Genomic DNA, 14288 nt, shown 5'->3' on the forward strand with positions numbered 1-14288 from the left:
AAGGCACTGGAGGCCTGACCTCAGGGTCTGCCTCAGCCTCATCCATAAACCCACCCAGGGGGGCTTGGTAACTGAGCGGGCTACAGAGCCAGATACATTTTTAATTTGGTCACTCTGGACATTCTATTGCAATATTACTTTCTCCCACAGTGCAGAGATGCACTATTGCACTGTCAGCCAGTGCACGCAGATGCACTGTTGCCTATATTGCACGCAGACGTACTATTACACTCAAAATACAATAAAAAGGAACTGCAGATGCTGGTTGATACTATGTCTGGTTTATACTATGGTTTATTCTAGTCTGAAGGTTCCCGATCCGAACTGTCTCCTATCCATGTGCCCGCTGTTACTCCAGCGCTTTGTGCATCTTTTGTACTATAGGACTGTCGCCCATAGTGCATACGTGCTTTTAAACTCTCGTCCGCCCACAGCGCACAGACGTGCTATAGCACTGCCCCGTCCGTCCAACGCTTAGCACCAAAGATTCCTCTATTATCTTTGCTTAGCACTGTCACCCACAGTGCAGACGTGCTACTGCACTGTCCATCTGCCCAGTGCTCTGCATTGTCACCCAAAGACGTGCTATTGCCCTGTCAACCAGTGAAGACGTGCTATACTATACCACTGTCCATCTGCCCAGCGCTTTGCACTGTTGCCCACAGATGTATAATTACGCTGCCCCATCCGCCAGTGTTTTGCACTGTCACCCACAGTGCAGACCAAAGATCTTAGAGCTCTAATTTCTTTGGTGCAGATGTGCTATTGTAGTCGCCCACAGTGCACAGTAGTGCTGTTGCACTATCGCCAACAGTGGCAGTGCACAGACGTGCTATTGCAGTGTCCTGCCCAGCGCTTTGCACAGTCACCCAGTGTCCAGATGTGCTATTGCACTGTCGCCCACAGTGTACAGATGTGCTATTGCACTGTCACCCACAGTGTCCAGTTGAGCTATTGCACTGTCGCCCAGTGTACAGATGTGCTATTGCACTGTCCCCCACAGTGTACAGTTGTACTATTGCACTGTCACCCACAGTGTCCAGATGTGCTATTGCACTGTCACCCACAGTGTCCAGATGTGCTATTGCACTGTCACCCACAGTGTACAGATGTGCTATTGCACTGTAACCCACAGTGTGCAGATGTGCTATTGCACTGTCACCCAGTGTCCAGTGGTGCTATTGCACTGTCACCCACAGTGTACAGATGTGCTATTGCACTGTCCCCCACAGTGTCCAGATGTGCTATTGCACTGTCCCCCACAGTGTACAGATGTGCTATTGCACTGTAACCCAGTGTGCAGATGTGCTATTGCACTGTCACCCAGTGTCCAGTGGTGCTATTGCACTGTCCCCCACAGTGTCCAGTGGTGCTATTGCACTGTCACCCAGTGTCCAGTGGTGCTATTGCACTGTCCCCCACAGTGTCCAGATGTGCTATTGCACTGTCACCCAGTGTCCAGATGTGCTATTGCACTGTCACCCACAGTGTCCAGATGTGCTATTGCACTCACCCAGTGTCCAGATGTGCTATTGCACTGTCACCCACAGTGTCCAGATGTGCTATTGCACTGTCCCCCACAGTGTCCAGTGGTGCTATTGCACTGTCACCCACAGTGTCCAGATGTGCTATTGCACTGTCACCCACAGTGTCCAGATGTGCTATTGCACTGTCACCCACAGTGTCCAGATGTGCTATTGCACTGTCACCCACAGTGTCCAGATGTGCTATTGCACTGTCACCCACAGTGTCCAGATGTGCTATTGCACTGTCCCCCACAGTGTCCAGTGGTGCTATTGCACTGTCACCCACAGTGTACAGATGTGCTATTGCACTGTCACCCACAGTGTACAGATGTGCTATTGCACTGTCCCCCACAGTGTCCAGTGGAGCTATTGCACTGTCCCCCACAGTGTCCAGTGGAGCTATTGCACTGTCCCCCACAGTGTCCAGTTGACCTATTGCACTGTAACCCACAGTGTCCAGATGTGCTATTGCACTGTCACCCACAGTGTCCAGTTGTGCTATTGCACTGTCCCCCAGTGTCCAGATGTGCTATTGCACTGTCCCACACAGTGTCCAGTTGAGCTATTGCACTGTCCCACACAGTGTCCAGATGTGCTATTGCACTGTCCCCCACAGTGTCCAGTGGTGCTATTGCACTGTCCCCCACAGTGCCCAGATGTGCTATTGCACTGTCCCCCACAGTGTCCAGATGTTCTATTGCACTGTCCCCCCCAGTGTCCAGATGTTCTATTGCACTGTCACCCAAAGATCTTATAGCAGAGCAAGATAGGCTACTCCTGCTAAATGCAATGGACTGACGTGTAGTACGCTATGGAGGGGATCATGGGCATTTTCCACGCCCATTTTAGCAACCTGAGCCTACCTAACCCGACCCGACTCGCACTGTAATCAATGTTGCGGGGCAACAGTTTGTGTGGGTCAGATTCATAAATCTGTCAGTTCAAACTTCTTGTCAAGAATAAAATTTGATTCTGGTAATTGTCTTTTTTAATGTTTTTTAAATCATTTCTTTTTAAATGGTTCACAAGCAGTGTTTGAGTTGATTTTGTAGTAACCGGAACCGACCCGACTCGCAGGGTGATTGACAGGGGGGGGACTTTTTGTGCGTGATATAGGGTTAGATTCATAATTCAATTAGTTCATAATTCTGTTGATTCTTGTTAAGGAATAAAATGTTTATAAACACACATACATGAAAATTATATAAATGTATATAACACACACAATTATATTTCTTCTAAACCAATAATGAACTTTATTTCAGACTAGACAAGGGACATTAAATAAGAAACATTGTAAATAAGAAACATTGTCTTGGGGCACTCTCTCTCCCCGCTGCCCCGGGCCCCGCACTCCCTCTCCCCACTGCCCCGCACTCCCTCTCCCCGCTGCGGATCCAATCTTTGGCCGGAAGCAAGAAGGCGGGAGCAAGAAAGCGGAGCAAGATGGCGGAGCAAGATGGCGGAGTCAGCTTGCTAAAATGTGTCCTGTAATCACCCATGAAACCGCCCATGAGCGGACCTCACGTTTGCGTGAGAGTAACCTATCTTGCTTCGCTCTAAGATCTTTGCTGTCCCCCACAGTGTCCAGTGGTGCTATTGCACTGTCCCCCACAGTGTCCAGATGTGCTATTGCACTGTCACCCAGTGTCCAGTGGTGCTATTGCACTGTCCCCCACAGTGTACAGATGTGATATTGCACTGTCCCCCACAGTGTCCAGATGTGATATTGCACTGTCCCCCACAGTGTCCAGATGTGCTATTGCACTGTCACCCACAGTGTACAGATGTGATATTGCACTGTCCCCCACAGTGTCCAGATGTGCTATTGCACTGTCACCCACAGTGTACAGATGTTCTATTGCACTGTCCCCCACAGTGTACAGATGTTCTATTGCACTGTCCCCCACCGTGTCCAGATGTTCTATTGCACTGTCCCACACAGTGTCCAGATGTGCTATTGCACTGTCGCCCACAGTGTACAGATGTGCTATTGCACTGTCCCCCACAGTGTCCAGATGTGCTATTGCACTGTCACCCACAGTGTCCAGTGGTGCTATTGCACTGTCACCCACAGTGTCCAGTGGTGCTATTGCACTGTCACCCACAGTGTCCAGATGTGCTATTGCACTGTCGCCCACAGTGTCCAGATGTGCTATTGCACTGTCCCACACAGTGCCCAATGGTGCTATTGCACTGTCACCCACAGTGTCCAGTGGTGCTATTGCACTGTCCCCCAGTGTACAGATGTGCTATTGCACTGTCCCCCACAGTGTACAGATGTGCTATTGCACTGTCACCCACAGTGTACAGATGTGCTATTGCACTGTCCCCCACAGTGTACAGATGTGCTATTGCACTGTCACCCACAGTGTACAGATGTGCTATTGCACTGTCACCCACAGTGTCCAGTTGACCTATTGCACTGTCACCCACAGTGTCCAGTTGACCTATTGCACTGTCCCCCACAGTGCCCAGATGTGCTATTGCACTGTCCCCCACAGTGTCCAGATGTGCTATTGCACTGTCACCCACAGTGCCCAGATGTGCTATTGCACTGTCCCCCACAGTGTACAGATGTGCTATTGCACTGTCCCCCAGTGTCCAGTTGACCTATTGCACTGTCACAGTGTCCAGATGAGCTATTGCACTGCCCCCCACAGTGTCCAGATGTGCTATTGCACTGTCCCCCACAGTGTACAGATGTGCTATTGCACTGTCACCCACAGTGTCCAGTGGTGCTATTGCACTGTCACCCACAGTGTCCAGATGTGCTATTGCACTGCCCCCCACAGTGTCCAGATGTGCTATTGCACTGTCCCCCACAGTGTCCAGATGTGCTATTGCACTGTCCCCCACAGTGTCCAGATGTGCTATTGCACTGTCCCCCACAGTGTCCAGATGTGCTATTGCACTGTCCCCCACAGTGTCCAGATGTGCTATTGCACTGTCCCCCACAGTGTCCAGATGTGCTACTGCACTGTCGCCCACAGTGTACAGATGTGCTATTGCACTGTCCCCCACAGTGTCCAGATGTGCTATTGCACTGTCCCCCACAGTGTCCAGATGTGCTATTGCACTGTCCCCCACAGTGTCCAGATGTGCTATTGCACTGTCCCCCACAGTGTCCAGATGTGCTATTGCACTGTCCCCCACAGTGTCCAGATGTGCTATTGCACTGTCCCCCACAGTGTCCAGATGTGCTATTGCACTGTCCCCCACAGTGTCCAGATGTGCTATTGCACTGTCCCCCACAGTGTGCTATTGCACTGTCCCCCACAGTGTCCAGATGTGCTATTGCACTGTCCCCCACAGTGTCCAGATGTGCTATTGCACTGTCCCCCACAGTGTACAGATGTGCTATTGCACTGTCCCCCACAGTGCCCAGTGGTGCTATTGCACTGTCCCCCACAGTGTCCAGATGTGCTATTGCACTGTCCCCCACAGTGTACAGATGTGCTATTGCACTGTCCCCCACAGTGTCCAGATGTGCTATTGCACTGTCCCCCACAGTGTCCAGATGTGCTATTGCACTGTCCCCCACAGTGCCCAGATGTGCTATTGCACTGTCCCCCACAGTGCCCAGATGTGCTATTGCACTGTCACCCACAGTGTCCAGATGTTCTATTGCACTGTCCCCCACAGTGTACAGATGTGCTATTGCACTGTCCCCCACAGTGTCCAGATGTGCTATTGCACTGTCCCCCACAGTGCCCAGATGTGCTATTGCACTGTCCCCCACAGTGCCCAGATGTGCTATTGCACTGTCCCCCACAGTGTCCAGATGTGCTATTGCACTGTCCCCCACAGTGTCCAGATGTGCTATTGCACTGTCCCCCACAGTGCCCAGATGTGCTATTGCACTGTCACCCACAGTGTCCAGATGTTCTATTGCACTGTCCCCCACAGTGTACAGATGTGCTATTGCACTGTCCCCCACAGTGCCCAGATGTGCTATTGCACTGTCCCCCACAGTGTACAGATGTGCTATTGCACTGTCCCCCACAGTGTCCAGTGGTGCTATTGCACTGTCCCCCACAGTGTACAGTGGAGCTCCAGTTGCCACGCCCCCCTCAGTGACGATGGCGCGGGGTCATGTGACGGGGGCCGCCTGTGACCATGTGACGGGGGCCGCCTGTGACCATGTGACGGGGGCCGCCTGTGACCATGTGACGGGGGTGGGTGCCTGTGACCATGTGACGGGGGCCGCCTGTGACCATGTGACGGGGGTGGGTGCCTGTGACCATGTGACGGGGGCCGCCTGTGACCATGTGACGGGGGTGGGTGCCTGTGACCATGTGACGGGGGCCGCCTGTGACCATGTGACGGGGTCCGCCTGTGACCATGTGACGGGGGCCGCCTGTGACCATGTGACGGGGGCCGCCTGTGACCATGTGACGGGGGCCGCCTGTGACCATGTGACGGGGGGCCGCCTGTGACCATGTGACGGGGGCCGCCTGTGACCATGTGACCGGGCGGGTGCCTGTCATGGCGGCGCTGCTGCTTGTGTGCGCCGCTGTGTGTCCGCGGGCGGGGGCCGCCGTCTACCGGCTGGACGACAAGCCCGGCCTGGGCCCCGAGTTTGACGGCGTCGGCGGCCTGAGCGGCGGCGGGGTGAGTCCAGGGCAATGTTAGTTAGCCGGCGCGACACGACACGACACGGGGGAGAGGCTGTTCAGCCCATCGTGCCAATGCTGTCCCAGTCCAGTGCAAGCTTCTGCCCCCCCGGCTGCAACCCCCTTAAGTATGTTTAAACTATGTTTAAGAGGGAACTGCAGATGCTGGAGAATCGAAGGTTACACAGAAAAGCTGGAGAAACTCAGCGGGTGCAGCAGCATCTATGGAGCGAAGGAAATAGGCGACGTTTCGGGCCGAAACCCTTCTTCAGACTGATACTATACTTAACCCCCTTAATACTATAACTCCCTTCCCATTCCCACACCGACCAGTCTGTCCTGGGCCTCCTCCACTGTCGGAGTGAAGCCCAGCGCAAATTGGAGGAACAGAGCCTCATATTTCGCTACGGATATTGATTCCTTCAATATTCTTCAAATCTTTAGTTAATTTCACTGTTGAATATAGTAACTCTACTGTACATTTTACACTCTCACAAACTACTGATATGGTTTGCATGTTTGAATAAAGGAGAATGTATATCTGAATTTTAAAATGAGTTAAGACTTTAACTTCAAGGCACCCTTGCACCCCCTCTCTCCATCCCTCACACACCCTAGTTCTCTTGACCAGTTTCTCTGTCCTGATTAATTCTACTGATCGTATGCATCCTTGTCACCTTCCCCTTGGCCAACAATGATCCTTCTACATTTTCTTGATGATTGTCCTCTTTGATCTGAAGAGAGACATCTTTGTCCCCTTTGAACTGCTGTTTTCACACCTTACCCGTCCACATATTTCTAGTCTCCCTCCACCCTGATTCTCAGTCTGAAGGGGGTCACCCGTTCCTTCTCTACAGAGATGCTGCCTGTCCCGCTGGGTTACTCCAGCATTTTGTGTCTATCTTTGGTGTAAACAACATCTGTAGTTCCCCTTTATATCCACACACCTGAGTATTGCCATTAAAGCCTACACTTGTTTATCTGCATTTCAGATGGAGAAACAAGGAACTACAGATGCTGGTTTGCACAAAAAAATAACACAAATTGTTTGAGTAACTCAGCAGGTCAGCCAGCATCTCTGAAGTACATGGATGGGTGGCAGAGGAAGGTCTACCAGCTATTTTTCTCCAGAGATGCTGCCTGACCTGCTGAGACCCCAGCTTTTTGTGTGTATCGTATGAATAGGTGACATGATAGGTTTCAAATCACAGGCTTTTCCGATTTGAATTAACAATTTCGCAAGATTGCTTCTTTTAAACACTTTAAAACATCGGAAGATTTTTGTTCTTTTAAGAAAAATGTCATCCACATGATGTGTATGTTGCTGGAAAGCCCAACATTTATTGTGCATCTCCTGATACCCACATAGGTTACTCTGGAGTCCCTTACAAGCCTGAACACATCAATATCATAGATTTCCCTCTCTGAAATATATCAGTCAACCAACCAGATGCCCTTTGTGTGAATAGTTGATATCCATTGTTAGTGGTAGTTTTTAGAACATAAAATAGAACAGGAACATTCCTTTGGCCCTCAATGTGTGCTGAACCTGACGCGAAGATAAACTAGATGTTTCTTTTTTTTTTTTTTTTTCCTCCTTTTTCTCTCTTTTTTTTTTTTTTATCTTTTTTTTCTTTTTTTTTTTCCTTTTCCTTTTTTCCTTTTTTTTTTTTTTTTTTCTTTTTTTTTTCTTCCTTTTTTTTTTTCTCTTTTTTCTTTTTTTTTTCTGAGAGAAAAAGAGCAACACAGCATGTCAGGCAGTATCTCTGGAGAACATGGATCGTGTTGTATTGGTTTGAGACTCTTCAGTCTCTGAGAAGTCTGAAGATGGGTCCAAACCTGAAAAGTCACCAATCCATTTTTCCCAGAGATATTACCTGACCTAATTACTCCAGCACTTTGTGTTTTTTCCTCTACATTTCGTTCCTTGTGTCTAGATGTAGAGAATACTAGTTTTATAGAAAATGTCAAATTTATGTAAGTACCTGAATTTATATTCCCCACCTGCCATAGCAAGACTCTCAATAATCAGCCCACATTGCTAATACTCGTGCAGTGATACACTGCACTGCTGTGATATTTGCCATTATTAATGAATAATATGGACGATAACATTCAGTGTGAGTACATCTCAAATAAAATTTTGTATTCGGAAAGTCTGAAACAAAAACATTCTGAAGGGCAGGCAATGTCGGAGAGAGAAAGTCAACATGTCAAATCAATAACTCATATCAGCAAAAAAATAATTTCTCTACTGTCATAATTTAAAACCTGTCCAGCATTGTTCTGCATTTAAGTTAGATTTCCAGTAATCACAATTTTTTTCTCACTTCCATCTGTTTTAAACCTTCCTATTTTTCTTTTGAAATATAATTAGCCTTCAATTAATATGCCCACATTTCAGATGTGGAACTTCAAGCATAACAACTATGTACTTTGCATTTATGTTGAACAATAATGGTCTAATTTACAGAAATTAAATGATCTATCTATAATTGATGTTGCATTTTCATTTTAAGTAATGATTAAGAATTGTTAAATTATTTTGGTATAGGCAACTTCACGACTTCTTGTAAACTACCAAGAGCCTTATCGCAGTCAAATCTTGGACTATTTATTCAAGGTAGGATTTAAATTCAGATTGATGAATTGGTGAATATTGCGGATTAAGCAAAGTTTGCAATATTTGACAACCTGAAAAAAATGATAATGCTGTGGGTAGGTTTTATTTTTTGTGTGCAAAAGGGGGTATTTATACTATTCTGATTTAATTGAATTTAACTGTAGCTCAATGTCAAACCAAATAGTTAAGTCCCATGGCTTATTTCAGAGATATGGCAGATGAATTATAAATTGAGCATGTGTGAGATAATACACTTTAGGAGGGCAATTATGTAAAGGGAAAGTATACAGATAATGGCAAGACCTTTAAGTATTGATGTGCAGGGGGATCTTTGGATCCAAGTTCATAGCCCACTGAAACACAGTAGGAGGTAGAGTGGTAAAGAAAGTGTATGATAAATTTCGAAGATAGACACAAAAAGCTAGAGTAACTCAGTGGGACAGGCAGCATCTCTGGAGAGAAGGAATGGGTGACGTTTCGGGTCGAGACCCTTCTTTAGACTGGTTAGGGATAAGGGAAACAAGAGATATAGATGGTGATGTGGAGAAATCACAGATCATGTGGAGAGAGATACAGAACAATAAATGTAACGATGATAAATTAAACAGGCCATTTTTAGCTGTTTGTTGGGTGAAAACGAGAAGCTAGTACAACTTTGGTGTGGGAGGGATAGAGAGAGAGGGAATGCCGGGGGTTACTTGAAGTTGGAGAATGGATGCTGCCTGATTGAAAACAACATTGTAGCAAGCATTGGAATAGTTTAACGTTGAACACGGCACAGTAATATTGTTCATTTAAGTAAATTTTCATGTCGTTGCCTAAAATTGCATGATCAGTGTTTGAGCTATGGGACACTTGCATCTTACATTTAAATCTTTACTTAGCTATTATGTTAATTGTATAGGGGACAATTGATGCACAGAAGAAAACAGTTCTGTGTTAATAGAAGTTTAAAAGTTAAAATGAAATTTGCTTTGATGTTTGTCTCGGTGATTTCAGCCTTTTAAATTGCTTCCAATTGCAGCTGAAAAAGCAATAAAGTTTAAAAGGCTTCCTTCCTGGTGCAGCAGATAATTATAACAATTGATATAGTTAACATGCATTGGTTATTGTGGAAATGATTAGATTCGGTTTAGTTTTACTTTATGAAACTTTGTAATGTTAATCGCATTTTAGGAATTGTTTTGCATGATTTCGTTTTCTATAAAGAAAGCAGTGATACATAGATTGTGAATATTAATGACATTTATACACATTTTTTAAATTTAATGAACTTTTTTTGATTGTTCATTTTGTTATCTATTGAGAATTGTCTTTACAGACCTGTTATGCTGCTGCAAGAATTTCATTGTATTGTTTCGGTACATATGACAATTAAACACGCTTGACTAGAATAGTTATCATTTTTGTAACACAATTTTTTTCAGTGATACCTGATGCTAACTGTATCACTGAAAAATAATACAATTTTTCGGTGATACTTCTGTTGAGTGTTTAAGAAGGAACTGCAGATGCTGGAAAATCAAAGGTAGACAAAAATTCTGGAGAAACTCAGTGGGTGAGGCAGCATCTATGGAGCGAAGGAAAACGTTTTGGGTCAAGACTGAAGAAGGGTCTCGACCTAATGTCACCTATTCCTTCGCTCCATAGATGCTGCCTCACCCGCTGAGTTTCTCCAGCATTTTTGTCTACCTTCTGTTGAGTGTTGTCAGCATTTTCTATTTTTTTTAGATTTACAAAATTTATAGAGTATTTTCATAATATAGTTAATTTAACTATTTAAATTATTTTTAAAATTGTTTTGTTTTTCATACCTCATCAGTAAGAGATATTTTTCAAGGCAGTCCTTGTACCAATCTCATGAAAGCAACTAGAACAAGTCAGTGAGCGTGGATGTGTGTGTGTGTGCGCGATGAAAGGAGAAGTCACTTGGAGATTATTTTCTTTCTTTTGGGCAACCAATTTACCATGAAGAAGGGCCTCGACCTGAATCGTCACGCATTCCTTCCCTCCAGAGATACTGCCTGTCCCGCTGAGTTACTCCAGCATTTTGTGTCTATCTTCAATTTACTTCCTGTTAGATTATCAACAACTATACAAAGAAGTAGATTTGTTTTGCTGGTAATTAGATTAATTAATACAATTAATTATTTTAGTCTCTGTATTTGAGCAGCCTTCTTCTGCTGTGTGGTAATTCCGTTCACAACAATATCATTGTATCTTGCAGAGAAGTCTGGTTGAATGACACGCTCCAGTGTAACTACACGTGGCCCTTGTTTGGCCTGCGATTTTATTTAAATATATTGTCAGGCAACCTCATTTCTGACTTGTCAATTGTACAGGTCATAAACAGTTCTCGAGAACGAAGCCCTGTCATAACCTGCCCTGTATCTGGGTAGAAATAAACTCAATTGTTATTCGAAAGATTGTCGATTCCAGATTAACTGGGTTTTTGGAATTCCCACTAATGAATCACACATAGTTGCTGGACAGAAGGGAGTAATTTGGCCCACTGAATCCATGCCGACTACAGGAGTAATCCAAATACTCCCACAGCCTTGCAAATTCTTTCCTTTCAGATGTTTATTCAGCTCCTTTTTGAATGCTACATTTGAATTTCCGCTGGCAATGCATCCCAAATCCTAACTAATCGATGCATAAAAAGTTTTTTCTAGTGTTCCTTTTGCTTCATTCTATAACTTCATTCTAAGTGCCCGAGTCCTTAATCCCTCTGTCGATTGGGAATAGTTTATTTTTATCTACTCTAATTATATATTTCTTATATCCTTATTTCAATAATGTCATTGGGTGCCATATGACTGTACTTCCTTCTAATAAAATAAAATATTAAAAAAAATAAAAAATAATGTCATTGGGTTCCATTGCAATTTTCCCTTCATAATAATAATAATAATAATAATAATAATAATAACTTTATTTGTTAAGCACCTTAAAAACAACCAAAGCTGACCAAAGTGCTGTACAGAAAAAAAGAAAACAAGCAAGACATCATAAAACAGGCAGAACAACAGAACATACAACTAACACGAGGCGCATAAATTACATACAAAAATCCAAACAATAAATTAAAAAACATAAAACACGAGTACGAACAACGCAGCAAAACCAAGCAAATAAAGTTAATAAACAATTCAACACCTCACTGGTCTACAAAGGCCATGGAGAATAGATATGTCTTCAGGAGTGACTTAAAAACAGCTAGAGAAGGGGCCTGTTTAACGTGCAGAGGCAATTCATTCCACAATCTCGGAGCCGACACAGCAAAGGCACGGTCCCCTCTGACCTTCCGCTTAGTCTTTGGCTCAATCAGGAGCAGCTGATCATCTGACCTGAGAGAGCGGGAGGGCGAATAAGGGTGAAGAAGCTCAGATAGGTAGGACGGGGCAAGACCACTTAGGGATTTAAAAGTAAATAAAAGAATTTTAAAACGAATCCTATACTGAATAGGCAGCCAGTGGAGAGAGGCCAAAAGGTGAGAAACATGATCATGCTTTCGTGTGCCAGTCAAGAGACGAACAGCTGCATTCTGTACCATCTGGAGACGGGCGATGGAGGACCGACTAACCCCCAGATACAGTGCATTGCAGTAATCCAGCCGGGTGGTAACAAAGGCGTGGATTACCGTCTCAAAGTGCTGCCTTGACAAAATCGGCTTTATTTTTGCCAGCTGCCTCATATGGAAAAAAACAGATTTAACAACAGCCCTCACCTGACAGTCAAATCTAAGCTCAGGGTCCACTTTAATCCCCAGGTTCGTGATGTTAGGTTTGAGATATGCAGACAAAGAGCCTAGATCAACAGGGGGGGCCCCAGAGGTGCCACCAAAGATCATTACCTCTGTCTTGTCATCATTAAATTTTAAAAAGTTCAGTGGCATCCAGGCCTTTATGTCACTGAGACACTTAAGCAAGAGCCCGACAGAGTGTACACCCCCCTTTCCCAGAGGCACATAAAGCTGACTGTCATCAGCATAAAAGTGGAATGAAATCCCGTGCTTCCTAAGGATGGAACCGAGTGGGAGCAAATAGAGTGAAAAGAGGAGAGGGCCAAGAACTGAGCCCTGTGGGACCCCACACGAGAGAGGAGCAGAGGAGGATACAGAGTCCCCAAGGCTGACACAGAAAGTTCGATCAGCCAAGTACGACCTGAACCACTCCAGTGCTATGCCCCTGATACCCACCCACTGCTCCAAACGGGAGATCAAAATTTCATGATCCACTGTGTCAAAGGCAGCTGACAAATCTAAAAGCACGAGGACAACACAGTCACCATGATCAGTAGCCAAAAAAATATCATTAAAAACCCTCAAAAGGGCCGATTCTGTGCTGTGCCGGGACTTAAAACCGGACTGGAAAACCTCCAAAACGTCATGTTCCTCCAAAAAGGCCATCAATTGCCTGTGCACGATCCTCTCTAGGACTTTTGATAAAAAAGGCAGTTTGGAGATAGGCCTGAAATTCCCAAGAACTGCAGGGTCAAGAGCCGGTTTCTTAATCGGGTTGTACTACTGCATGAAACACATCAAATGTTCTAGTCTGTCCGCATAGTTGAAATCCTTCAAGGATAATTTTCATCAATTTCTTGTGGATCCTTATGATTTCTTAACGTGACAATTTCATGCCTCCTTTGTTCTTTCCTCCCTTCTCCTCTCAGTCTCCATCTCAAAGCTTGATATGTTAGGTCAAAAGATCATTGCCCACCTTGACGACATTTTATTATGAATAATTTGTTCCCAGTTATGTCTTTTGTTTTCCAGATTTAATAAATGCTTATTTACCTGAAAGTTTAACACTGCTCTTTTTGTTTGCAGGTGCTACAAAATCTCTGTAATTTCAGCATTTTCTATATAAATAGAATATTTGACTAATCTTCTTGAATTTTTTGAAGAGGTTACTAGGGAAATTGACAAGGGTAAAGCAGTGGATGTTGTCTATATGGACTTTAGTAAGGCCTTTGACAAGGTTCCTCATGGAAGGTTGGTTAAGAAGGTTCAACTGTTGGGTATAAATGCAGGAATAGCAAGATGGATTCAACAGTGGCTGAATGGGAGAAGCCAGAGGGTAATGGTGGATGGCTGTTTATCGGGTTGGAGGCAGGTGACTAGTGGGGTGCCTCAGGGATCTGTGTTGGGTCCTTTGTTGTTTGTCATGTACATCAATGATCTGGATGAAGGTGTGGTAAATTGGATTAGTAAGTATGCAGATGATACCAAGATAGGGGGTGTTGTGGATAATGAAGAGGATTTCCAAAGTCTACAGAGTGATTTAGGCCATTTGGAAAAATGGGCTGAAAGATGGCAGATGGAGTTTAATGCTGATAAATGTGAGGTGCTACACCTTGGCAGGACAAATCAAAATAGGACGTACATGGTAAATGGTAGGGAATTGAAGAATACAGTTGAACAGAGGGATCTGGGTATAACAGTGCATAGTTCCTTGAAGGTGGAATCTCATATAGATAGGGTGGTAAAGAAAGCTTTTGGTATGCTAGCCTTTATAAATC

General features: G+C 45.0%; 1 protein-coding gene across 2 annotated transcripts in view; it reads left to right on the forward strand.

The window, feature by feature from the left end:
- Positions 1-5986: 5986 nt before the first annotated feature.
- The window catches only part of LOC129693404 (galactocerebrosidase-like), a 65013-nt gene continuing 56711 nt past the window's right edge, over positions 5987-14288 (forward strand). For both annotated transcript variants that reach the window (XM_055630230.1, XM_055630229.1), the window contains exons 1-2: positions 5987-6140; positions 8697-8765. In XM_055630230.1, the coding sequence (XP_055486205.1) occupies positions 6015-6140; positions 8697-8765 (195 nt within the window). In that variant the 5' untranslated portion in view covers positions 5987-6014. The remainder of the gene's footprint in view (positions 6141-8696; positions 8766-14288) is intronic.

Source organism: Leucoraja erinacea, unplaced genomic scaffold (genome assembly GCF_028641065.1).
Source record: "Leucoraja erinacea ecotype New England unplaced genomic scaffold, Leri_hhj_1 Leri_278S, whole genome shotgun sequence".
Classification (NCBI taxonomy): domain Eukaryota; kingdom Metazoa; phylum Chordata; class Chondrichthyes; order Rajiformes; family Rajidae; genus Leucoraja; species Leucoraja erinaceus.